The sequence below is a fragment of the Antechinus flavipes genome, chromosome 2 (assembly GCF_016432865.1).
Source record: "Antechinus flavipes isolate AdamAnt ecotype Samford, QLD, Australia chromosome 2, AdamAnt_v2, whole genome shotgun sequence".
In the NCBI taxonomy this organism is placed as follows: Eukaryota; Metazoa; Chordata; class Mammalia; order Dasyuromorphia; family Dasyuridae; genus Antechinus; species Antechinus flavipes.
Window position 1 is genome coordinate 277,893,982 of NC_067399.1, and position 27,777 is coordinate 277,921,758.

The 27,777-nt window shown below is 37.8% G+C and overlaps 2 protein-coding genes across 2 annotated transcripts in view; one reads left to right on the plus strand and one right to left on the minus strand.

Annotated features, from left to right (window-relative positions):
* The first annotated feature begins 229 nt into the window (after window positions 1-229).
* EIF3J (eukaryotic translation initiation factor 3 subunit J) lies at window positions 230-18,590 on the plus strand. The gene is made up of 8 exons (XM_051977254.1): window positions 230-344; window positions 456-553; window positions 11,734-11,788; window positions 12,171-12,262; window positions 12,996-13,110; window positions 15,966-16,127; window positions 16,829-16,902; window positions 17,507-18,590. The coding sequence occupies exons 1-8, from the start codon at window positions 311-313 to the stop codon at window positions 17,636-17,638; spliced, it is 762 nt and encodes a 253-aa protein (XP_051833214.1). The 5' UTR covers window positions 230-310; the 3' UTR covers window positions 17,639-18,590.
* A 926-nt stretch (window positions 18,591-19,516) lies between these two features.
* SPG11 (SPG11 vesicle trafficking associated, spatacsin) overlaps window positions 19,517-27,777 on the minus strand; it is a 77,271-nt gene continuing 69,010 nt past the window's right edge. The window contains exons 35-40 of the mRNA XM_051977228.1: window positions 24,886-24,993; window positions 23,155-23,323; window positions 22,421-22,509; window positions 22,061-22,216; window positions 20,637-20,788; window positions 19,517-20,081 (exon numbers count right to left, since the gene is read on the minus strand). Of these exons, the coding sequence (XP_051833188.1) occupies window positions 19,901-20,081; window positions 20,637-20,788; window positions 22,061-22,216; window positions 22,421-22,509; window positions 23,155-23,323; window positions 24,886-24,993 (855 nt within the window). The 3' untranslated portion in view covers window positions 19,517-19,900. The remainder of the gene's footprint in view (window positions 20,082-20,636; window positions 20,789-22,060; window positions 22,217-22,420; window positions 22,510-23,154; window positions 23,324-24,885; window positions 24,994-27,777) is intronic.

Consider the following 27,777-nt stretch of genomic DNA (forward strand, 5'->3'; position numbering starts at 1 on the left):
AATCTCTTCGTCCACCTGGCCCACCTGAAATCCCTCCTCCTCTGCCCTCAGTTTCCGTGCGGCCTGGTTCCGCCCTCTCCCCGTGGCGTCAGGAGGGAGGCGGAGCTCAGTCCGGTCGGCGCGCCTAATTCCCGCGACTTGTAAGGGGCGGAGCCTCGGGCGGGGTCTTGGGCCCGGGCCTGACGCTCCGCCGCCGTCCCGGCGTGCCCCGCGCTGGCCAGCGAGAAGCTTTTCGGTGACTCACCACCCGCCCTCTCGCGCTCTCCTTTCCTCTTCTCTCCCTCCCGCACTCACACACACCCGGCCCGAGATGGCGGCGGCGGCGGGGGACTCGGACTCTTGGGGTAAGGGGACATGCTGAGTGGTGGAGGGCAGTGGGGGGAGGGGGTGCCTCAGTGTCCTTTGCCCGTACGCTATTAGTCCCTAACGTGGCTCTCTCTTCCTCCTTTCTGTAGACGCGGACACGTTCTCGGTGGAGGAGCCGGTGCGGAAGGCGGGGGGCGCGGCCGGCGGGGACCGCTGGGAGGGCGAGGATGAGGATGACGACGTCAAGGTGGGTGCGAGGCCGGGCGGGAGTGGCGGGGGGAGGGGAGAAGTGTGTGGTGGAGGCCCGGACCCCGGCTACCGAGGAGTCCCGTCCCTCTGGGCCGTGGAGTTCCGCTCCCGGCCTGCTGGCAGGGCGGGCCGTCGTTTCCGGGTAGTGGCGCCCTTGCCTCCCCAGGCCCGCATCTCGGGCCGGGGCGCGCTGTCCGGTCTGTCCTTTCCCCTCCCATTCCCGGATACCCGGGCCAGAGGCACGCGGTCGCGGCCTGCTTCTATAGTCAGCCCTGGCGTCCGGGTCGGCAGCCGCCCTACCCCATCTCTCCGAGTGCCCTTCACTTCGGCCTGGGGTGTCTGGCGCCCGCCCAGGGGCCAGCGGAGGTGACCCACTCCCCATTCAGCCCGGCCCACACATCTGCTCCCGGATGGCTTTCTGGAAAGGGGCTTGGTTGGAAGGTTGAGGCCCGGGACATGTTCCATCTGGGAATCCCGGGGAAGAGTCCTCACCTGGCCTTTTTCTTCACACTCGCGGTCAGTGACTCACTTCATGGTGTCTGAAGTTTCCAGTTCTGTCCTGTTGGTGTATAGCATTAGCAGCAGATCTTAAGGAGCAGCTGATGGGATCGATGAATTTACATATGTGAAGACATTTTGGGAGGTTAGCTTTCCTCTCTTCCTAGACAGTCCACTTACCAGTGTTACTTAGAATAAAATGAAAAGATACTCACTTTTCTGGTGAAGGAATTTAGCAATGAAATAGACAGGCAGCTGGAAAAAGTAATAAATGCTCCAAATAATCCATAGGAGCAACCAAAGAAATGGAGAGTTGGCAGGAGGGTTTATTTATCACTACACATGAAAAATACAAACCCCCCCCCAAAAAAAAAAAAAAAAAAAAAAAACAACCCAGATGGAATGAAAACATTTGCTATTTGGATATTGGAGTGTTGAAAAGGCAGTGAGGACTTTTACGTGAGGAAGATAAATTTGAATTTCTTTCATCTCTTCCCACCAGATGTATGGTTTCTGAAAAGTGTGCCATTTTAATCATGAGGGCAGTCATGTGGTTTTAGGAAACTGTCCTAAGTATTTTATTTTGAAGCTTTTAATTCTTATGTCCAGAGTGGCAAGGATTTAAAGCTTAACAAAGTAGTGGAATTCTTAAAATGTTTCAGCAGATTTTTATATATGTGAAGTTGAAAGTTATTTCCCCATTACCTGCTCAGCAGACCTTAAAAAACTGAAATGTAATAAGCATACGCTTAAACAGGACTCTCTGGCTTCTCTTTTTCAATGTTCAGATTCACTGTGGTACACACATACACATACTCCCAAATGGCCAAGAACACTTAAAAGATACTGTAAAATTTTTTATTTTATTTTATTTTTTTACTGTTATTTAACTCTGCAATGTAGTAATGTAGAAAATTTTTAAGCAGTGAAGGTGAAGCAAGATTAGTAAAAGGAAGAATTAGAGGAAGAGTTAATGGTCAGAAGAAAGATAAAGGTTAAAAATTGAAAAAATGAGAAGTAAACAAAATGATGTGGGTATTTGAACCAGCTTATTTATTTTTCCCTAGAGAGTTGTTAACAGGACTTTAAAACTCACATGACTGTCATCGAAAAGTAGGGATAGAATAGTATTGGACTTTCCAGTTAAACCTGCATTCAGAGCCTCCTGACTGTGGGCAAATCATTCTCCTAAGACTCTTAAATTATAGACGGATTGCTGCGTTGGTGGAGGGAGTTCCCACACATACTGAAGAAATCATAGGCCCTTTATGCAATGTTGAAATGACATTGGATTTTGTTGACCTTAGTAAAAGAAATGTCTTTGTATTCTGGTGTGTATTCTTAAAAGAAATAGCCATTGATTTATATTACATTCTTAAGTTTCATTGAATTTCTTCCATAGAATACTTTGAACTAGTTGTCTCTTCATTTTAATTCAATTTTAGCATCAAAATAGAGCCTAGATTGGGTGAAGTTGTAAATCCATTTAGAACCCTTGTCTCATTTAATCAGCAATTATTTATTTCTAGTTAATATAATGTACTTTAATTTTCTAAAGCAGGACTTAGCACATTTGCTTCGATTTTGGAGTTATTCCAAAAATGTAGGAGCCAAAGAATTTGTCCTCTTTCAAAGAACAGAAAAGGGGAAAGGGGTGTGTAAAGGCAACATCACCATTGGGCTTATCATAGATTCAAATTAGACTTGGGCTGGGGGTGGGAGAGTAGTATACATACTGAAGGATTTTAATGGATCCTCTGACAGAAGATACTTATCATGTTTTAATTCTTGGGACTCTTAATGACTTATGGGTGGGCAGTTTTCTCCACTTTATTTTTCCCCAACTGTGTACAGTAAGTCAGACCTTAAACTGAGAAATCTTGTCAGTGTGGCAGTGATTGAAAATCCTCTATGTTAGTTTCTATTGCACTCTGAACTGAATTATCCTGTGTTGTGGACTATTTTTCAAGTTACTATGATAGTGAAATGTAAATAAACATGAGGGGAGTTAAGGTTTGGAATTCAGTGTGACTGCCTCAAAATGCTAAATGCTTTTGACAGCCTAGTTCACAGAATTTGCCAACCTCTCATTAAGAGCATCTAGGACTTTTATAATCATAGTCCTTATTAAGTACAAATTTTATGTTTGAATTGAAATATGTTATATACTTATTTGTATTGAACTCTTTTTTTTTTTTACTCTGAAAATGATCCGACACTGAAAAAATAAGGGTTATAGATAATATTAAACTAGAGTTGAAGACTGATAGGTAATTGGTTCTGCTGGTAACCAGGGTTTTTTTTATTGTTGTTGTTGTTTTTAAGTATGTTAGTTTTTGACAAAGTGTGTAGGTGCTAAGTTGGTAGGGTAGAAAATTATAATCCTTACAATATGGAAAACAACTTCCTGGTGAAATGGACTTTTACACCAACATCTGTAGTAAAACTGGAACTATTAATTCAAGAATTAGTGTTTAACAGTATAGATTTATGTGGGGTTTTAAGTGTTACTTTGTAACATCCTGAGAAAGGCAGCTTGGGGATTTGTAGGTAGTATTGTATTCCTGGCTTTAACAGTAGACTTTAAATTATATTAGTCTTGTCTTTTCTAAAACCTATTCTGCAGATGACTGCTTATAGACTTCTGTCGAATTCTGTTTCAAAACGGGAAAGCTTGTGGTCCTTTTAACATTTATGCAAAATTTTTGATGCATTGATGTCTGCCATCTGGGCTTTATTGGCCAGGAAGAAAAGACCACATTCCACTTTCTGATGGTAAGGGAGAAAAATGCAGGTTAACATGTATCATTGAGATTTGATCTATATTTCTGGAGCTAGGTGGATGAGTAGGCTGGCTGATAAGGTGGATGTGTGATAGGATAGGTGCTTTATATTCCACCTTTTTAATCAGTAGATCTGTTATCTATTGAGTAGTAGGTTCCCCCTCTACCCTGTCCCAAGAAATTTGGTTTCCCACCATTAATTTAGGAAAACTTTAGGAAAAGTTGCCAGAATTAGAAAATTTTTAAAGGTTCTAAAGCAGTTTTCTAAAGAAAGGGGAGAGGTGGGGAATGTGTTTCAGAGAAATGTGAGATTACCTAGAAATACTAGGGAAGGTTGGGCACCCTGCCAGGAGGCAGATAATTTTAAAGTATACTTTAGCCAAATTTCAAATTAAATTTTTATGGACCATCACATTTTCAGTTCTGGCTTATTCAAATAGTTCGCTTGTTTAATGTTTACTGACTTGATTTTTGATATTTCTACAATGTAAGAAATTTAGACATGAGCCATTGTAGAACACTGCAATCCTAGGGTCTAATATTATTAGCAATTTACGTATGGGAGGAATTCCATATGTATTTGTTGAAATAATCACAAGTAGAGTTTATTAAGGAAAATGCTCCTTTACCTCCTCTTAGTCAGCATGGTTACAATTAATTCTGAAAATATAAGTTCACAGTAGGGAAAGCAACAGCAATTTGTTTTGAAGTGAAGATACTTATTTGGAATGGGGCTCGAAAAGTAACTAAACTGTATATCCTTTGATCCAGTGATTTATCTACTCAATTTGTACCCCGAAAGAGATTAAAGAAAGGAAAAGAACTCCTTTGTACAAAAAATATTTATATCTTCATTTATTGATGTGACAGAACTGGAAACTAAAGAGGTAGCTATCAATTGGATATGGCTGAATTAGATCATTGTATATAAACATAATGAAAAACTATTATGCAGTAAGAAATGAAAGGGGGAAGGTGGTTTCAGAGAAACCTGGGGAGACCTACATGAACTCTGATGCAGAGTGAATTAAGCAGAACAAGAGAACAAGTTATATGGTACATTATTGTAAAGACAAATAACCTTGATAGACTTAACATTTTTTATTTGAATTCAGAGACCAAACATGATTTCAGAGAACTAATAGGGAAGCATCCTAAACCTAAGAAAAAATGATGGATTCAAGAGGCCAAATGAGACATACATTTTTGGATGTGGACAAAGTGGGAATTTGTATTGCTTTACTATATGCATATTTGTTGTAGAAGTTTTGTATTTTTCTGTTGGAGAGGTGAACGGGAAGGTAGAGAAAGTAAATACTTGTTCATTAAAAAAGAGGAGAAAAAAGAAATCGAGTTGGGATAGTTAAGTGGCAGTGGATAGAGCATCAGCCCTGAAGTTGGGAGGACCTGAGTTCAAATGTGGCCTCAGGCACTTAATACTTCTTAGTTGTGTGACCCTGGGCAAGTCACTTAACCCCAATTGCCTTAGCAAAAAAAAAAAAGAAAGAAAGAAAGAAGAAAGAAATCGAGTTGTTAGCAGGTCTAGGCTTGTCCTGAGCCTTCCCTTCTAGAAGACTTTCTTCAATATAATGGTTTTTTAGTGCTTCTCAGGTTTAGGTTCATCTTGGATCCCAGAGAAAAGAGGGCAGTTGAAATCGTGGTTACCCAAGTAAGAGCAAGAAAGAACATTGGTTTCAATTTTTAAAAATCCTTTCAGGTACCTGCTGATTTAAAGAGACAAAAAGAGTGATTGAATCTTTTGTTATGTTCAGAATTGGAGAGCCAAATTGCCCCTCATCATCATCACTGTTCTCTCTTATTCTTTAAACAGACTTCAGACCAACTCTCCTAGGGTGGAGAGCTGTGCCTATCTATGGTGGATGATGTTATGATTTAAGCAGCAAATTTTGGACATACCACCAATACTATCTGTTTAAAAGGAATTGTTGGAATAGAAAATATAGAAGCAATATGCTCAATTGTTATACAATAGGGAATAGTATAATCTGATAAAGAGCTAATAAAGTCAGAATTGACATAAAAGTGTAGAATATTAATTGGAGGTAAGGCCCAGGAGATGAAATGAATTAGCTGCTGAGAAAGGAGCCTTGGTTTTCTAACACCCAACCCAGGCACTTATAGCCATAGTTGCCAAAGATTTATTAGAAAAATTCCCTCTTCCCACTTAGCCTCTATTCCCTTTTATTATGTTGAAGCTATCGTGTGTATCCTCCTAGCTTTGTGCTTTCTTTGTGAGTGGTGAGTAAAGAATATAACTTCTTTGTCCCACACCCCCTCCCTTTAAAAAATTTTGAGTAAAGCAAAAAATTGGAAACTGAGGAGATGCTTCTCAACTAGAGAATGGCTGAACAAATAAATTGGTATGTAACTATTTTTCTATGGGAAATGATGAGAGCAGAATGTGCTCAGAAAAACTGTGAACTCAAGCAAAGTGAATGACTTTGCTTTTCTCAGCAATACAGTGATCCATGACTATTCTGAAGGACTTCTGATGAGAAATCCTATCCATACCCAGAGAAAGAATTGATTGTTTGAATAGAGATTGAAACATCCTTTCTCTTATGTCCCCTGTCATCTTTTTTTTTAGAGGGGGGAATCTGTTTTCTTTTACAACATGACTTATATGGAAATGTTTTGTATAACTTCACATGTGCTTTCTTAATGGAAGCTGAGAGTGGGGATAAGGGAGGAAATCTAGAATTCAAAGTTTTAAAAACAAATGTAAAAATTATTTTAAATTAACTGGTGGGAAATTAAAATATTAATAAAAAAATTTTGAGTGGAACAGTGAGTTGAACAGGATGAGCAGTCATGGATGGATTTCAATCTGTGACCCAGATCTCATTATCTTTTTCCAAAAACTTCCCCTGTTTGAACTCTGCTATTTCTGTCCAGGACACTGCCATCCTTATAGTAACCCAAGTTTGCAGCCTCAGTGTTATCTTCTACTTCTCACTTTCATTCACTCCATAAATCCAAATAGTTTCCAAATTTTATTGTTTCTACACATCTGGCATCTCTCCTCTTTTTCCCCCCCAAACAGCCATTGCCATACAACTGTATTATTTCAGTGGCTTCCTAATTGATCTTCCCTGACTCCAATCAATATTCTATATACCTGCCAAAATGCAAGTCTGACTTGTCACACAATTTTTTTCCTGCCTTGGAAACTCTATTGACTTCTTTCTTCTATGATAAAAAACAAATTCCTGACATTTAAAACACTAGACAACCTCAGTTTACTTTTTTAGACTTGGTATACATTACTCTCCTCCTTGCACTCACAGAGTACACTCTGCACTTTATACACAGTACAACAAAACTGGTTTTGTAACTCACACTTAGATAAAATTTGTATACCCAAATAGTTCTGTGATTTCATCCATTTGGGAATTTGCTCCAGCAGTACAGATTTCATCCATGTTTGTCCAGCTTTTGTGATTGTTACTTTTTTCTACCAAAACTTTGCCATAGAGTATCCACTCTGTGAGTTGGAAACTTTCTTTGTTTTTAGTATCATACAGGTTAAAGCACTGACTGTGCATCAGTAATCTTTTGCTCTTGTCACTTGATTGTATCATTTTCTCTTGCTTTTATACATTTGCTTGATGATGTCCTTTGGGGTGCCTCATTAGTCATATTGGTGACCTGCTTAAGCTCACCATGGGCCTCTTCATTATCTTCTATATGACATTCTTCAGTTTTTCAGAGGCAGTGCTGTTCTATATATTACTTAAATAGCAATGCCACTGATGAAATATTAGTATGAGCCTTTACTTTCAATGCAAGCTTGATGTCAGTAAAAAAACTTTCAGTCTCCCAAAAGCACTCCAACCCAAATTCTTTAAAGTGCATATTGAAATCTGGGCAGTAGACCTATGTTGTCTACTTGGTCTTGTGTGGTTGGACAGCTGATTTCTTTTAGGGATTTTGTAGGATTCCAGGGCTTTGCATAATCATCATAATTTCATCCTCAAATACCAGTATCTGAAGGACCTTATCTAAAGGGAATTCTTCCTAATCTTAGACTCTCTGCTGGATCTCTTCCAAACCAGTGGCAAATAGATTTAATGTACACACATTTCTGTTTTATATCTTGTGTAATGTGTAGTATCAGAAGTACATTAAATAGGATTATTTCTGTTGTTAAGAGCCTTCCAAAAGATGAAGAGAACTTGCTTATTTTAGATGTGGGAGTTGATCCCTGAACCAGGTGTCTGTGTATAACAAAACCATTGACTTATCAGATCTAAGATCAGCATTTGTAAAAACAAAAAAATTTGCTTAACTATTGAAAATTTTAAAAATGGACAACAGTAATACTAATAATATTGACCTGTAATAATTTCATCCAGAAGTTGAATCAATATTAAGTTAATTATTACAAGAAGAGCAAGTCAAAGAAGTGCTTTAGACAGCCAAACATCTGACTTTTGCCTATCAGAAACTGATGGTTATCAAAAGCAAATTGGATTAGAATAGAAACTCATGTATAAGATTTTATGAAGAATGAATAGTTACAGCATTATTATCTCTCAAAACAGAAGTATGTAGAGTTTAAAAAAAAAAAAAAACACCAGCTTAATAAAGTGTGACAGGATATTCAACTAAGCAAAAGCATTCCATGAACTTTCAAGACTAAACATGGAAGGATGACTACAAACAGAAAATGAAAAAGATTTGCAAAAGCCTTTGCTTTAAACTTTTCTCCATCAAGAAAAGTGTAACCATCTCACTAGGACACTTTATAGTACTTGAAGTGCTTATAGAGGGGATAGAAATGGAGAACATAGGTAGGGGGGAAATTTTGATTAGATCAATAAAGAGAGATCCATGCTAGAGACATTAACATTTGTGAGGACATAGAAGGACTGAGGCACCTGAAGGAGGGGAACATACCATCTGTACTGTCTGCTATTCAGTGAGTACTTCCAATCTTAAAAATCAGTGGAAAGTAGAAATTGCCAAATTTAACATTTAAATAAAGGCAGCATAAATGTGCCGATAGGGTTTCCTATTCATGAGCTCTTTGTGAGACCTTTTCTGCCTGACTATGAACTTAAAAACACTGTATGGGGTAGAGGAGTTGTAACTAGAGAATGCATAGGGAAGCCAAGGGATCTTCAATAAAGTGTGGGTGTCCAGTTAAGCTTCAAAAGAGACATCATGGGCTTGTTTGCAATGATCCTTCAAGAAGAACTTTGTGGGGTTTAGTGGCTATTCAGAATTTGGGTTATTTAAAATGTTGGAGAACTTTTCCTTTTGGATGGATGTCTTTTGATTCATACATAAATTGGATTTAAGTGAGGCAGAGTTGCACAAAGTCGTCGGCCTCATTTTCTTTTCCAGAGCCATTACTATCCAGTTGGTAGATATAAGTCAGGATGACTGGTGATGACTTGAGATGCAGTGGATGATCTTGGTGTCTTTGATGTTTTTCTGAGCTCTAAGCGCTCCACAACACCTGTTTCACAGCTGTCGGAAATAAAATTGTTCTCATCCACTCATTTTACCATAGTTAGGAGTAGACATCTCCCTAACTCACCATAAAGTTTGAGACCCATATGGCCTCTTTGCTTGCTACATCTTGGAACCTCAGATGGACATCAGAGAAGGGAAAGCAACCTTGTGAAAGTCTCAGCAGCCCTCATCCCAGAGGTATTAGTTTTCCCTGAATACATCCTATACCCTTGAATTAATGTAATATATAGAAAATTATATATTAGCAACCCTTAGAGGTAAATGCAACTTATTCATATTCACATTGCCTAAATTCATTGTATGATTTACTTAGCTAAGTTATTTTTGGACTCATGATACTGGTTTGGACCCTTGAGAACCTGAAGTTACCAGAGAGTGGGTGATATATAGGTGGGGTGTTGTGGGTAATTCAAATAATGGCCAGGTAGTTTGCTTTGAAATCTGTCAAAACTAGGCCTTTTTTGTGACAAAATATAAAACTAGAGCTCTAAATTGAGCATACCACAATTGAGTGGCGTCCACTCATAATTGGACTATTTGATCATCCAACTATCGGTTTAAAAAAGGAGTTCTTCTTGTTTGGCTTGTTTTCCAAGAATGCATTTAGATTTTTAGTTGTCTTATAAAACAAGCTTAATGTCATAGTTGCAGCATATTGCTTGTTTAAGCCTTTACCCATAATTACACTTGTCTTTTTACACTGGCTAATTGTATCTTCCATTCCTTGTCCTTCACCTTAACTTTACTAGATTTATCATTGTTTGCCCAGCTTGAAAGTTGGCCGTTTACAGACTTGCCTACTTTGTAATCAGTCAATAAACATTAAAGCGGCTGAGACTAATGCACAAAAGAAAATCTGTCCTCAAGAAGCATAGGATCTAATGGGGAAAGAGAAAAGATGGAAGGCATGATTAAAAAATCAAAGCAGTCCAGGAATAAAGCCAGCTGAGACATGGGGTGAGAAATAGGGTTTTGGAGTTCTTGCCTTTAGGGCAGAGGATACTGATGATGCAGGAATACCAAAGCTTTACTTTTTCCAATGATAAGCTTTCTGGGAATATGGTGGGAGTCAAAGGAGGGTAGCCAGGTAGGAGATGAAATGTCTATTTTTTTTTTATTTTTTTTTTTATGTTTTATTTATGACCTGGAGTCGAGAACTTCCCCAAGTTCAAATCTGGCCTGAGAAACTTTCAAGCTGTGTGATTCTGGGCAAGTAACCACATTTGCCTCCATTTCTTCATCTGGAAAGTTAGTTGAGAAAGAAATGGCAAACTACTCCAGTATCTCTGTGAAGAAAATGGCAAATGAGATCACAGATTGGATACAATTTAAAAATGTCTCAACAATTTTAGTTGCTCTTTCTTCTGTTGCTACCTAACTGCCCCCTAAATGGAGATTTAGGAGTACAAAGCTTCCCTGGTCAGTGCTGATGAGATGTCCCAAGGCTGATTAGATTTCTTCTTGGATGAGGCTATATGTCAGTGATGAGATTACTAGAAGTACATGGCTCTACTGTCAGAGGGTGCTGATGAGATGTGAGAACTAAGGCTGATTAGATTTCTTCTTGGATAATATTTCTCAATAATGGGATTGCTGGGGGCAAGTTGGAAGAATCAGAGAATTCCAGCTGGATGGTGGAAAACAAGGAAATAGATAATATAATATAAACTAATTGTTCTCTCAGCTCTCTGTAACAGGTTTTTTTTTCTCTCCTAATTCTGTCAGATAATCATGCTATTTTTAGTTCTAGAATTGCTTAGTGACTAGCCTGGGACTGGGAGTGACAGTTTCAAGGAGTCCTTCCAATACTTGTGTTTAGGAGTGTTTTTTAATAATGAATAGCTTTTGGCATTATAGTGTGACCTTAAGTATTACCACAAGCTTCAAATTAAGTATTTATTTTTAAATAGGTTAAATAATTACTGTAGTTTGCAGAGTATACCTTTTTTGTTTATCAAATTGTATTATATAAAATGTCTCTCTTCTTCCCCCCACCTTAAGAGTTGCTGTACCCAAAAATATTTCCACCAGCTGACCAACTTGGTGATGAAGTTTCTCCGAACTTATCGAAGCTGCACATAAACACATATCATATTTTATGTTTAAAATATTTTGAATAAATGATCATTGTCTAGTATTTGGAAATAATTTCTTTAAGGAAGGGGTGTGTATGTGATTTGGTATAATGGAATTTGGTTCAGTGGCTGTATGTGAGCTTTTTTTTTAAATGGGATGAAAAGTTCATAATTTATCTTCAGAATTTTTAGGGATAGGCAAGTTGTTTGAATTCTTAAGATTTAATACCTATTGAATCAATTCAAGAGACACTGTTAACTATGGCTTGATTGTCATGTCTTAGCTTAATAATTCAGCTAATGGAGATTTTTCTCTTTAGGAAAACTGGGATGATGATGATGAAGAAAAAAAAGAGGAGACAGAGGTAAAACCAGGTGAGCCATTGGGGCTCCCTTCCATTCTTGGTGAGGTGTCTTGGTGATCTTCCAGTGTTTAGTGGCTCTGTAATAAAAAGTACTCAATTGAAAACCTTAAAATCTAAACAACAGCCACCTCTTGGTCTGCCCCCTTCTCCTCCACCCCCACCCTTATCCATCTCCTCATCCTTTTTTGCCCATAATCTCATCTTCTCCAAATGCTTGATGTTTGATTCTTTCAGAAAAACAAGGTTTTTTCCCCACATTTCCGTTTAATATGGAAATTTTGATTTTGAATAGTCCCCAGTATGGTTGAAAATAATGAAAATCTATGATGCTGTAGTGTACATTTATAAAACTAAAGAATTGTATGATTATAAAAGCTTTGTGTTGTTTTTAGAAACAAAAGTTTCAGAAAAGAAGAAAATAGCAGAGAAAATCAAAGAGAAAGAACGGCAACAGAAGAAAAGACAAGAAGAAATTAAGAAAAGGGTAAGTACTGGTATTTTAGAACAAAATTTTTCCTATCATTTCAAATAATGTCTACTGAATTAAGGAAAACACAGCCCTTTATTTGAAGTTGATCTTTTAGGTAGTAGATTTGCTTGAACTCAATTCTGGAAAAACACAGAATCAAACATTTAAACCTGTTACAGACCTTCTGGAAAAGTCATGACTGACTATTCAGTGGTCTTTGCCATCATTGTCTATAGTTCTAGCATTTACTGTTCATTATCTACATTGTGCTTGCTGAGTGGAATGTGAAAGGCACTCATTTCTGTGATAAATATACATTGATGTAGCTGTTCTTTGGTCATTATCCAAAAGCATTTCTGAAATATTTTTAGTACTATCTCTATGTAAATGTAATAATGAAGAAAGTCATAACATCTCATCATTATTTGTCCCTCTTTCTTTGTAGATACTGCACACACACACACATACACTCTTCATATCTATTACAACTACATGTCTCCATAAATACCTTTTATATTCCACTCAGATAGGCCCATTTGGTAGCAAAACTGAGTATCATTGAATTATTAAATATTCAGATTTTCTAATTTTAGTTGCCTATGGCTTGTTGCTTCATTAGCAACAAACGTTGCAGTTGTGTTTCTAGGTCACTTTTTTGAATTGAAGTGTTATAAACTGTAGATTCATAGATATCCATGGAAGATATGAACTCTTTAAAATAATACTTTCACATCTGTCTGCATCATAGTTGGAAGAGCCTGAAGAATCTAAAGAGCTTACACCAGAAGAACAATTAGCAGATAAACTACGGCTAAAGAAATTGCAGGAAGAGGCAGACCTTGAATTAGCAAAAGAAACCTTTGGTAAGCTGGTGGCATATACCTGTATGTTATCAGACTAGATATGATGCTAGTGAAAACAAGTAACATTTACATAGTGATATCTGGAAGCAATCCTTTCTTTGGGCTCTGAGACTAATTTATTTAAATATTAGCTAAAGATTGAGCCTATTTTTTGAGATCTCTTAAGATTTAGTACTCTAGTTTCAAATTAGTTGTGCACCAAATGAAAGGACAGTAAAAAGGGTTGAAATGTAGTGATTTTGTGTGCTTTGATCTCATTTTTGTGTACTTGTTTAAAAAACTGCAGATATATGAAATGGAGGAAAGTCCTAAATATTTATCTCTGACCCACTTCTGTGACTAATTCCGCTTACTTCTTTTGCCAGCCATGCTTTTTTTGGCAGGGGAAGAGAAATATTCAAATCCATATGACACAGGTGTGATTGGTCATAGTCCAAGAACCTATAGAAGAATTGCTCCCTATATTCCTTTGTTGTAACAAACTGTATGGGAAATTGAGATATAGAAAGAATAAGATTAACAAACAGCTATAGAATCAGCTACTTTACTTATTTCTCAAATGGCCTGTGGGCAGGTTTTCACCACCTGCATGCCTGGTTTAAGCAGTTCAGTTGGTTTCTATGAGAATATATTATCTCTTCAGGCTTAATATTTCCAAAAAGGAAGTCATTTTCCTCTTGAAAATTTTCCCTTCGAACTTGAGTTTCTGCTAATGATTCCACCAAGTTACTGTGGCCCAAAATAAAGGAATCATCTTTTAGTCCTTTCTCTTTCACCTTCCATAGCTAATCAGTTGCCAAATTCTTTTATGTAAAACCTAACTTCTCTCTCATATATATATCACTGCTTTTTACAATTTGATTCTGAATTTAGTTTTCCTTTCTTAATTCATATTTTACCTCTTCAAACACTTTTATCCAAACTAGATCCAATATGCTGATCACATCCCTTCCTAATCTCTACCTGTTGAACTTTTAAGACTTAATTGAGGGGCCACTTCATGAAACCTGTCTTGATAACAGAAGAATTGTTTGGAAGTGTTCCTCTGTGAAACTTTTAACACATGCATTTTGTTTTATAGTAATTTGTATTCTCTTACTACTCCCTCTTATTAAATTACAAGAGTTGTTCATTTTTGTCTCTCTAGATAGTACTTATTAATAAATGGTTGCTTGAATTGACTAGCTGAATTTGGAATTCCACACCATAAGTGTGGGATGAGGTACTTTATTAGGATTCTTGTTATCCTTACTATCTCTCCTTGCTATTCCCCCTTTATATCTGTTCTTAAGATTTGTTAGTTGGAGGCTAGCAATGATTGGATTTTGAATCAAGAAGTGAAATCTAGGTTTGTGATTAACTGGCATTCAATTGCCTTTACTTCTCTCTTTCTCATGGCCTTAGTTTTTTTTCTTTGTAAAATAAAGAGATGAAATAAATGATCTGTCTGAGTGTTAACCTTCCAATTCCTGAATAACACCATGAATAATGCAAAGGGTGTTGATGAGCCAGTCACTGATCTTTTTTCCATAGAAAATGCTTTATTAAATAATAATTTCAACTTAATTGTTATGAATATTCTTGTAAACCAGGGGTGTCAACTCCAATAGAAATGGGGACTAGTAAGCCATACATAAAGATCCCTGTGGGCTGCAAACTGACTTAGAAAACTCTACTTTAATAGAATATAATTGAACATATTCACTATGTATTGGATTGCTAACTCTAGGGAGAAGGGATGGGAAGAAGAGAGGGAAAAAGATTTGGAATGCAAGGATTTGCAAGAGTGAATGTTAAACTATCTTTGCATTTATTTTGATAATAAAAAATTATTTAAAATAAGAAAAATAACTACTCCACTTTAGCATTATCTATGTTGTTGAATTTTTATTTTGTTAAAAAGATTTCCCAATCACATTTTATTCTGTTTCAGGACACAACTAGGCTCCATTTGACACCTCTACTATAAATCATGGTGTGGGTGGTAGCTTTAAATCGCCATCTAATTACAGGGGTACAGTCTTATTTTACACAGAGGCTTGAGGAGTACAGCATCTTTGTGCTTTAAAGTGATTGATGATATGTTGGGGTTGGGTTTTTTTGAGGGGGGGGTACAGGTAAAACGCCAAAAAAAATCCACACCAAGTATAGTATTTTAGGGAGGCAAGGGAGGTATAGTAGGGAAAAAAGCATTTAGTACAATAGACATTTGCCATTATGTCATTTCACTTAAAATTTCAGTTTTTGTGAAAGCTTTTTAAATGTTAGCTTACAGTGATTACAAATTGTGTCATTTCATATATTCTTAATTTTAAATAAATAAAATGATGGTATTCACTTAGATAATAGTATTCACTTCTGGTTTCCATTTTTTAACCTGTTTAGCTTTTAAAGTTATATTTGTTTTCAGAGAACAGGCAAAAAAGACCTTGCCTTAAGTTTTTTTTTTTTTTTGAAACCTATTACCTAAGAACTGATAAATAGAAGAATATATAACATCGTTTTATATATTACTATGTGTTCCATGGTAGCCATCACTAGGGCAAGGGGAAGGAAGGAAAAAAAGAAATTTACGTAATTTCATTGTATATTTGAAAGGAAGGGCAAATTCTGCATAGTAGATCTTCAGTTTTCATGTTCAGTCATCTTTTTTTTTTTTTTATTGTACTTTTGTTATGGAAATTTTTCCATAAATTAAAAAGAAAAATCTCTGCTTTAACTCTGCCTTTTTTACTTTGGGCTGTATGTACTCAATCAATATGAATAAACCTTTCCCTCTAATTTGGAGTTTATGCAACTGACAAGCTTTTTCTGACAACTCAAATTGGCATTTTCACTGTTCTTTTCTCTTACAGGTGTTAATAACACAGTCTGTGGTATAGATGCCATGAACCCCTCTTCAAGAGATGACTTCACAGAATTTGGCAAGTTACTAAAAGATAAAATTACACAGTATGAAAAATCTCTATATTATGCCAGTTTCTTGGAAGCATTAGTTCGAGATGTGTGTATTTCATGTAAGTAACATCTTTGGCGCATTGAAATGGTTTTAATCAAACAGCAGTAGCATGAGAATATAGAGGTGATTTTGTTGACTTAAAACTGACTTGGTTAGGGAATTATTTTGGGAATCTTATACAAACACACCCAAGAGCAACTGGTGGCTATATTTGTGTTGTTGAGGCCAGCTTGTTAATGTTTTACAGTTGCTTCCTGAAAAGAAGTTTAGGTGTCTGTCATAGTAGCTAATAAAATATTGTGCTTGTTTTTTTTTGTTTTTTTTTTTTTAATATAATTGTGCCTCTTGTGTTGATTTTTAGGACGAAAGGTAATAAGATAGTAAGTCATTGTTTTGGAAACAATTTTAAATACAAAACATTTGATCATTTTAGTTTATGAAAGATGGCAGGCTTAGTTACTGAGCATGGAAGACTCTTTTTCTAATGCTACGGAAGTAGCTTAAAACACAGACTAAGACTAGTTTCTGGGTCACATAATTTCTCTTTGTGTCCAGTTTGATCTTGATAATTAAGCACTTTTTTCTCCCTTGAACAATAGCAAAAGAAAATTCTTCTAACATTCATAGTTAAGGAAAACAAGTTCTCAAATTGACCATATCAAAAAATGTATGTATCTTGTTCTGCATAGCTTTGACATTTCTTGTTTAGACCTTTAGTTTTGGGGGAAATTAAGTTTGTTTTTCATTTTTCTTTTTAAGTGGAAATTGATGATTTGAAAAAGATTACTAATTCATTGACAGTGCTATGCAGTGAAAAACAGAAACAAGAAAAGGTAAGTAAAAAGATAGGCTTTTTTTTTTTTTTAAAGCATGGATTATAGCAGTTTTGAATTCTTACATGCTTAAAAGATTTTAAAAAAACAGTTAAAAGATGTTTATCTGATGCACTTTCCAGAAATAAAAACAAAAAAAAGCCTTAAATTGGAGCGATACTCTATCAGTTTATTACAGTGGTATGAAGTAGTCTATGTAAGGGTTGGTAAAGAAAATGGTTCACAGGTGTGACTGAACCCTGTACTTTGGCCAGAAATTCCTTTTATGTTCAAATACCCTGATGGTATCTCTAACAGAACACAGTAGCTCCAAGCACCAAACCATAATGTGAAGTTCACTAAATGCCTGCATTCTGTTATAAATTGTGTGTATTTCAGGGGTCTTAATAGAAATTGTCCAAACTTAGTTTGGCAGCTGGCATTCTTCTGCGAGTTGGAATAGTTATGGGGTGGGTTTGAGTGCCTTCTGTTAGGCAATCATGTGGGCTTGTGACTCAAAGTTAAGTTTTTCCCCTGACACCCGGGGCATAGGTGGGTTGAAATTGTCTCTGAGTGAATTCTTATAAAACAAATACTTAGCTAATTGAATCTCTTTCATCTTCAGCAAAACAAAGCCAAAAAGAAGAAGAAAGGTGTGGTTCCTGGAGGGGGATTAAAGGCTACAATGAAAGATGATCTTGCAGACTATGGTGGCTATGATGGAGGATATGTGCAAGACTTTGAAGACTTCATGTGACATTTCATCTTCTCCCCATTGTCTTCTTCTGTTGCCCACAGTCCCTTCAACATGTAGCACAACTTCCTTTCCTTTCAGTTCTGCCAAATGCTACAATCAAAAGTGCAGTATCTTTGTGCTGGTTCCTTAACCCCTTGACACTTAGGTGCTAATGCAATGGGGAACTAGGTTCTTGTTGCCAAGGGGTTAAAATCGGGAAACTCGGTTGCTACTAAATCACAGTAAAAGAAATCCTAATAATGTTGTCATTGTTGCTATCTGGTTCCAGGGCAGCAGAGTCACTAAATTGGAAACAATAGTTGCAACGTGACAAAAAAATGTGTAGTATTTACCAGCACCATTCAATAATACAGCCTTAACCATACCTCCTTGAACTACTTCATATCTTGTCAACAAAAGCAGTTTGCAACAAGGGCATGTGGGTGTGCACCTAGTATTAAAATTGCTTTGTCTTAAGGTAGAGCGTGAGGATTTTAAAATTACATTGCAAAGAAGACTGCTTATTTCAGAGTAAGGATACTGTGCCTCAAATGGCTACTAGTTTGACATTTAAAAAAAAATTAAATGACCAAAAACCACCAACTTTGAAGCCGCAGAGGTAATGTCTCCATTATTGCATTTGACAAAATCCAACTTGTGGTATTTCGAGTGTATAAACAGTCTAGTTTATATTTACCGGAATATTTCTACTGATGCAGCTCTTAAGAGGGGGGAAATTCTTGACCTGTTTTATTTGCCTGATTTAAAATGTCTGAGAAACAAAACCTTCTTTGTTCTCCTAGGCTGAAACAGAACAACTTTCACAGGGTTTTGGCATTTCCTTTCTTTACAAACATGCTTAGCAAACTGCAACAGTTACTACAGTTTGGTAAATTGTTATGTTAACAATTATGACATCTGCAATGTTTTATAAAGCAACTAATTTAATAAAATCACTATTGTGAGGACTTCATTTTGTGTGTGAACTCCCAGGAAACACTTAAGTGCCCTGATGCTGATGATTTTTTCAACCTGAGTTTGCTTTTGATTGAAGAAAGCATATCAAGTGGAGAGGATGGAACAGATTTCTCTTCTGTAGTTAAAAAGAAGCCCAACAAAGATTTGTTTGCTGCTGCTTTACGAGGGGCTCAATTTTGTTATGGAATCAAGCCATTAATATGATATTGAAATTCTACAGTTGTGGGGTACTTATTTCGTATTCTGACATGTTGGAGAATTTAAATGCCTAAATACTGTCTCTACTATTTTGTAAGAAGCATTCTTTCACGGAGCCCTTAAATTTGAAGCTCTCAGCAGGGATGAGCATGTCTTTGTGGGGATGATTTAAGTGTTTAAATGCCTAAGAACATTTATGATAGAAGCTTAATTTCTGTATTTTTTATAGCCATTGAAGTGCAAAGTGGTACTGAATTGAGTTTCACTGTAATACAGCTTTGTAAACAAGGGGTAGAATCCAAAAGTTCTGTTGTTTCTAGGTTTTATAATGTCACAGGGATAGAAAGTATCAGGAGGAATGTTTTTTCATACATGGCCTTTTTCAAAATGTACTAGGAAGAGACCACGACAGTCCAGCTTCTAAGGCAAGGGTTTATAACTGTCTTTTGTCATGGAACCCTTTGGCCGCCTGGTGGAACTTAACATGGTTTTCTCAGAAAGTATCTACAAAGAAAACTTGAAATAAATAGTTATTAAATACTTTTGGTTATGAACTCCTCCTTAAAACTAGCTGAGGCTTGCCAAGGACTTACCTATAGTAAAACAGATAAGAAAACCAATGCCCACGCTTCTCTTAAGACATGGGATGAGGGGATGCAATAAATGGGAAGACATTCTAGTCTTTGTGGGGAAACCATAATTTCCAATACAAGGTACAAATGGTTTTCAGCTGTATGAAATTTATTCACAGGTATGAAAACCTTTTGAACAGCAGACACAGATTCTTAGTCAGTATTGTACCTTCTTTTTAACATGGTCTGTGGGTCTTAGCATTAGATCCATTCTATAAGACATTCTCTGGTTCTTGGAAATAGTTTTTCCTAGATTCTGACAAAGATGCATACCTACCCAACTTGAACAATTTACCTTTAAATAAAAACTTAATTATTAGAAGTGTCTGTCTTGTTAGTGATATATGAATGACAGAAACTATGTTCTGTGTTGACATACCAGGGTAGTTCCAGGTAAGCCATCTGTATCTGTAAAGAACCCATTTCCATTACAGGCCCACTGCAAAACATGCCAGAAAACATTCTTGGCCTTGGTCTAACTTGCCAACATGTCATTCAGACAACATCCAGTCTGTGGCTCCTTGAGAAGCTTATTTACAACATCATAAAACTTGTGATCATATGCCAAATTATAATGCAGGTAGACATCTTCACAGTATGAGAGTAGCTTTTTCATGTTTTTTGTGACTGTCTCAGTTGGCTGCCGCTGTTTAAATCTAAAGAGAAAGAGTAACATTATGTATGTGTTTTCATCATCAAGAGAAAACTAGTATTTTATACTACCAAGTTCACTTGGATTTCATTTAAAAGTGACAATGCCATCAATACCTAAAATGTTTGACTCAATTAGAAAATGGGCTTTAATTAAAATTTAAGTACAAAATGCTTTTTTACTCATTTGCAAGGAATTACAAGATGTAATTCATACTTTATATTTATGATACTCTAGCTAGAGGTCCTCAAACTTTTTAAATAGGAGGCCAGTTCACTGTCCCTCAGACTTTTGAAGGGTCGGACTATAGTAAAAACAAAAACTTTGTTTTGTGGGCCTTTAAATAAAGAAACTTCATAGCCCTGGGTGAGGGGGATAATTATCCTCGGCTGTGGCATCTGGCCCGTGGGCCATAGTTTGAGGACCCTTGGCTCTAGATCATAGCTCTTCCAGCAAATTTCTGTCCTTTGCCTCGAAGGAAGATCATCAAAAGGAATATTTTTAAAGAATTTGTTATTTGTTTTGAAGCCAAAGGGGCAGCCTGCTTTATAATACTTACTTCTTAGAAATCTCTTCAAATACATTGGTTTTTAATAACCTTTGCTGCTTAAATTCTTCCAGGTAATTGAAGTCACCTTTTAGAATCACTTGTTGATAAAGAATTTCAGCCCAATCTGGGATAAAGTCATAGGCCTCAGCCACAATAGAGGCCTAAAAAAAAAAAAAAATTGATCAGAAAGTACAGAACTAAAGATGAATCAATTCTAGAGTTTTATCCCATATAATTTTGACACTAAATAGTGGATTACTTTTAAAGCTTTTATAAGCTATAACTAGATTTCCCTCTTCTGCTTGGCCATTTAGCAGCAATGCTTTTATTTAAGGTAAAACGTCTCAATGTTATTTCATTTTCTTTGTAAAACAAGAAAGTTGAACTGGTCTAATATTCCTTCTTAGTTCTTTAAGGTGATGTAGATTGTGGTCCCCAGAGAGGTTAAAACACAGCTTTACTTGATCCAATAGGCTTTTTTTTCTGTCTTTCCTACTCAAGGAAGCAAAGAATTCACCTCTCTTCTGCAGGAAGTATAGACAACCAGTGATATATGGAGATCAGGAAAGAAGCCAAGGACTTGTAATCCATGCCTTTTGGTTCCTGGACAAGAGTTACAATTACCCCCAGAATAAATTCAGAATGAAATGCTTAAACTATAAATTGCAGGATCATAGATTTAGAGATAAAAGTCCAGAAGAGATCCAAGAAAACTGGTTTAGTTTTAGAATTTTGAGAACAGTTCATCCTGTACAAGGCATGAAAGTCTCCCAAGTTTAACCTCTGCAAATGCCCCTAGCCTATAGCTATATTCTCACATGCGCCCCCTCATATTTTTCCACGTTAGTGGAATGATGACATTCTGGGTACAAGAACTACGCTGGGTAATCAGATGGAATATCCCCAGTGTACCTGGAGAGAACTCCATATTCTAAGATTCTAAGGTCCCAGCGTCAGACCTGGAGTTTTCCTAATCTAGACCAGAACCAGTTCTGAACATGCCCCAATCTTTCAGGTTTGTAACCGCAGAAGGCCAATTTTGGCAGACACCAACAAATCTCCACATCCCCAAGGACTAAGATGGGGGGCAGGGGAGATAAGAGAAAGGTGTCTCAGGAGGGCAAGCCAAGGTACAGGGGGGAAAGAAGGATTGAGCAAGAGGTAGAGAAACCAATGTGCATAAGGTTGGTTGGAATGACAAAGCCACCAATACTGCTTGTGGCACTAGAAAAGTTTAAGACCTCAGACTAGCCTTAAGAACATCCTTATCTAACCAATATCTAGCAACCTCATTTGAACTTTTGCTCAGAGCAAAACAAGTTGTCTGTCCTACTCATTACAGGTTTCTTGGCCATGGTCAATATGGATACTAAGGAATTATGGCAGTGAAAGTCCTGAAATTTCCAGGGGCTTCTCCAACCTCTACCCCTCACCTGATAAAATCGAGGCAGGGCCATGATACAGTCTGTGAGACTCTGCCTGTTAAGATTGATGAGCATCGTGTTCTGGCCAGTATTTAGAAAATGAATCTGTAACGTTATCAGCTTCGTAAGGCGGTGACAGTGCAGAGCCTGACGAACACAGGAATCCTGGAGTCAAATGCAGCGTTGGGAGAGAAAGAAATGAGTAAATTTTTAAATGGAGGGTATTTGACTTGAAAAGATGGTGTTCTAAAGAGATCACATCTTGTGTGCCCTTCAATGAACAACCCTTTCCCTGGCTCTGGTCCCTGACCATCCTGAGTTTCATCAGGCAGCTCTCAGACTCGCCTGGGTTGGGCCACATGTGGTTACCTTAGCATAACTCTCCGCCGCATCCAACATTAGAGTCAGGGCTTTCAGCAGCAGCTGTTTCAGCTGGGGCCCATCCTTGACACATTCCTCTGAACAAAGAAAAGGGGACTCGTGAATTACCATTTGCCTTGGCTCCCAGTGTTTTCTGAAACTTCTGAATTTGAAAGAACAGAATCATCTGATCTTACCCACAAAGTATTCCTCCATGGGATCATTTCTATCTTACCTAATGCTGAACTACCCACCTCCTCTGGGCAGTAGCTGGAAAAATTTGAAAGGTATCTCACATATTTCTTGAGAATAGCCTTCATTCACTGGGTTGACTGAAGAAGAATGTGTCCTACTTTCAAGAAAGGCCCTTTGGCCAGAAATGTAGAAAGGCTGGGAATCCCACACTCTACTGTGATTATGACTTAGCTTCCCAACTAATAACTTAAGTTTTCTTCTTTCCTTGGTGATGATGCACCAGGATAATTATCATACCATAGTCTTGAGGCTGAGTCAGTCTGAGTGTCTGTAGATGGAAAGTATCCTATGAAGACAGGTGAGATAGCTCCCCCGAGAACAGGATTTCCAAATCTCACTCCCACAGTATCCACAGATACAGTCCAGTTTAGAGTCCTGTAACACAGCCTATGCCTATGCAACAGCTAGGCTCTGAAGCTTTTCAGGATTCCTCCAGGATAGCATCCAGACCCCCCACTGGGTGCATGCTGTCCTTGGCTTCTACTTACCCCAGGGCTGGGACTCGATGAGCTTCAGCTGGATGCGGGCAGCTGCCTCATGGTTCTCCCCAATCTCCCGGCACATGCTGAAGCAGAGAGCAATCATATTATGCTTCTCACTGTCTCCTGGGCGGCAGCGCTTGATGTAATCTAGCAGGGCTGTCTTTAATGTCCCACTCTGCCAGGGGAATGAAAGGGTAAACTCAGGGACCAAACAGCACAGAGAATGACATGGAGCTTGTTCACTTCAGAGTTCCTCGATCAAATAGCTGTAGGGGAATCTCAAAACCATTGTGGTGAGACTTGAGGACTCTGGCATTAGCAAGCCTTTCCCACAGAATACTGTCCCATCTCATTCCTCTAACTCAGTGCTAACTCTGAAATGTGACAAAAAAAGTACTATGGAGATACTCCACATGGAAGCCTATGTGCTCAGCTCTCAAGAGACCCCAGCAAGGGCAAGGCCAGCTTGTTCTTGAGCCAAATCATGTTGGAGGTGGTAGGAAAGATGGGGAGGGAACAAAAAAAGACAGTGGTTTCTTCTTGGATTCAAAATCCTGCCCTTATTTATAAAGCTTAAGCTCACAGAAATCGAATTATATTTCTCTTACTAAAGGTCAAAGAATTTCAGTCAAAGGGAACCTACAAACAGAAGGTCAGAGAAAAGTGATACAGATCACCAATGTCTATTAGCCCAAGTCAATCCTGACGGTGGTTTCTGAACCCTTCTCATAAATAGCTGTGCAGCTGAGCTGACCCCAAAACAAATCCAGCTCTTGGCCACATGCTTGTTTTCACAACTCCAGACCATCTGAACAAATTTCTTTTTTGGAAGGGAGCTCCAGCACTTTGTCTGAGACACTGAATCCCCAGCAAATGAAAGCAGCCCTTATCTTAAGACCCAGATGCTCTCCACGCCTGGCAAGCATCCTCAGCCTTAGGGAAGGAGGCACGTCCTGATCACAGAACCCTGCCCTGCGGGCTGGGGGCTTGGTTAGTGTTAGCACACAAGAGGGGTGCTCCTCTCTAGCATCACATCATTCTTCTTTGTGTCACCAGTAGCTAGCACCAGGAGATGGCAGACTAGGGATCTCAGAAGGAACAGGATGCCTTCAGCAGGAAATCTTTCCTAAGGAGACACTCAGACAAACCCATTATTTTAATTGTGCTTTCAGGGTCATGAGTGAACCAGGGGACTCCCAAGAAACAGATTTACAGCTTTAATAAAGCTCGGTACCTTCAACTACTTGGAGAGATACGAGAACTAACTGCTCATAGCATTGAGCCAAGTCAGGAAGCCCATCGGAAGAAACAGGTGAAGAGCTGAGGTTTATTTTCAGCATAGTAGTGGACTAAGAGCCAGCCTTAGAACCACGGTACAGCCTCTGACATATCTGGCTGTATGGTATTGCACTGGTGGTTATTTATCCTCTTAGGGCTCTCTCTAGTAACTCTCCAAAACTATCAAATGCAGACAGAGGGCCAACTTGTAATTGCAGAGTTTCCTCATCCAGAGATTCCCTTTACAAAAGAAATCTTAAGTACCACCCCCCAAAATATTTTCAGCCACGCTTGCCAGCTGTTCTCAGCCCTGACACACACAGGCCCTAGATTATCCTCTGCCCCCTTTTACCCAATAAAAGATCCATTCTTGTTTAAGGCAGAAACCACTCCCATTCTCAAAATTCTAGTATCAACTGAATGTATTAAACATGTAATTTATAGTCACCCTGAACCCACCGGGTCCAACTTTTTCCTCATCAGTACTTCAAAGTAGTGTTTCCTGTGCAGCAAGTCAAATATGTAGGTCATCTCATTGTATCTTCCAATGCCCGTCAGGAGGCGTACCTGAAAAAGTGGGCAAACCTCATCAGAAGTATTCATTCTCTAGGCCCTGTCAATCTGAAAGACTCCTAGACTCACCAATTCGGTTCACTACTTGTGAAACATCTAGTCTGGGTAAAGTGCTGGGAAGAAAAGAGACAACCCCAAATAATCTTTTCCTCAAAAAGCTTACATCCTATTGGGGGCAGGGGAAATAAACATGCATGGTGCATTGCGGTATATAAAGAAATACAAGGTTCTATGAGGATGGGTGCTGAATCAGCAACTGAGTGAATCAGAGAAGTGCTTCATAGAAGAAGTGAGATTTGAGCTGAGCTTGGAAGATGAAGAGAAGATTGTGAGATGGCACGGAGGTGACAAAGACTGTCACTACAGTGATTCAGTTTGACAGGAACAAAATGAAGAAAGGAGAGAAACATGAAAGAAGGCTGGAAAAACAGATGGGAGCCATACTGGGGAGGGCTTAAGAAGTCAAGTTGAGGAGTTTGGTATTTTATTTTAAAGTAATAAGGAGAAAAATGGTAAAATCCTTGAAAAAGAGAGTGACATGATCAGAACCGTGCCTTAGGAAACATTTTCTGGTAGCTATGAGAAGGCTGGATTGGAGAGAAAAAAAAACTGCAGAGGCTAATTAGGAAGTCATTAGAAATGTCCAGACAAGAAGTGACAAAGGTATAACCCAGCTGTGTGAATGAAGTAAAAGGGACAGGTGCAATGTATGTTGTGGAGAGAAAATCAGCAATACGTGGCAGCTGACTGGATGAGGGGAGGAAGGAGAATGAGGGATGATACCAAGGTTACAAACTTGGGTTACCAGAAAGTGGCATATGCCCACTATAAAAACAGGGAAATTTGGAAAAAAGTAAGCTTAGGAAAGAAGATAATCTATCCTGTTTGGAGCATATTAAGTTTAAATATCAAAATGACTAAAGTTTAGAGGAGAAATCAGGCTAAATATATAAATCAGGAATCATCTGCTTGGGGTTAATAGCTGAACCCACAGAAAACAGGTGAAATCAGCATGAGAGAATGAAGAAAGTCAACAGGATCAAGACAGATAGAGTCTGTAGGAACATCCACTCTTAGTGGACAGAAGGTAGAGGATACTATCCATCAGAAGAAGGAACTGAACATTCAACTGAAAAAACTGTAAATTAAATCAGTCAGCAACCTTAAATAAAAAAAAGGGGGCAGCACTAGGTGGTGTAATGGATAGAGTACCATCCTTAAGTCAGAAAGACCTGAGTTCAAATTTGATCTCAGACACTTAATACTTCCTAGCTGTGTGACCCTGGGCAAGTCACCTAACCCCAAGTGCCTCAGCAAAAAAAAAAAAGTAAAATTCTTTTTACAAAAAACTGATTGGCAAAAGCAAGAATTACTTTTTTGAAGAAAATAACAAATTAGATTCATCATTATTAGCCAAATTAATTGAAAGAGGAAAATCAAATTACCAAAATAAAAAAATGAACAAGGTAAATTCAGAACAAATAAAAAGAATCACCAGAAATTACTATATGTAAACATATCGAGAATTTAAAGGAAACTGACATTTACATACAAAAATTAATACCTATGCTACAAAAATTATTCTAAAATCAGATAGCACTCTACCAAAGTTATCTTTTATAAGAAGATACAGACAGTCCTAATATTCCCCAGAAGAAACAGCGGAGAAAGAGAATTACAAAGCAATTTCACTAATGAATACTGATGCAAACACTGCTCCCAGATAATATTACATTTTATAGAAGAGAACATTACACATGATTATGTTAATACATGAAGAAAAAAAATTGTCAAAATATAGTACTCATTTACATTAAAAACCATAGGCACAGAATGGTCTTTAATATGATCAAAATTAAGAACTAGCCTTGCTTCTTGGGGGGAAACAGAATCTTACATCATTAAACAATGGGGTAAAAATAAGTTCCCTCTCATCTATTTGACTCAGATGTAGAAATGTTAACTATAGTAACAAAAAAAAAGAACAAAATCAAAGTTACAAACATCAGCAGATAAGTGAGATGAGCAGAACCAGGAGATCATTATACACTTCGACAATGATATTGTATGAGGATGTATTCTGATGGAAGTGGATTTCTATGACAAAGAGACCTAACTGAGTTTCAATGGATAAATGATGGACAGAAACAGCTACACCCAAAGAAGGAATACTGGGAAATGAATGTGAACTATTTGCATTTTTGATTTTCTTCCCGAGTTATTCTTACCTTCTGAATCCAATTCTCCCTGTGCAACAGGAGAACTGTTCAGTTCTGCAAATATGTATTGTATCTAGGATATACTGCAACATATTTAACATATATAGGACTGCTTGCCCTCTTGGGGGGGGGGGGGGAGTGGAGAGAGGGAGGGGAAAAAACGAAACATAAGTGAGTGCAAGGGATAATGTTGTAAAAAATTACCCTGGCATGAATTCTGTCAATACAAAGTTATTATTAAATAAAATAAAATTTAAATTAAAAAAAAAAAACATCAGCAGAGAGACAAAACGATCACTGTTTTTAGATCTCAAGACAATGTACTTTAAAGGGAATGTAGCAATCAAGTTCGGAGCCTTTAAAATGAACTGCTGGAGTGCTGAGGGTTTCTTTTCACCATCAGAGCTATACCTACCCCAAACTCGTACAGAAATATAATTTAAAGAAAGCAAAGCTCCCGTTACATATGTCCTGCTTTCTTGTGTTCTATTAAAATGGTCCTGGAATGTCATCAGTTGAATTAAAATGACCCCAAAGCTTCCCTAAATCAAGTTGGTTT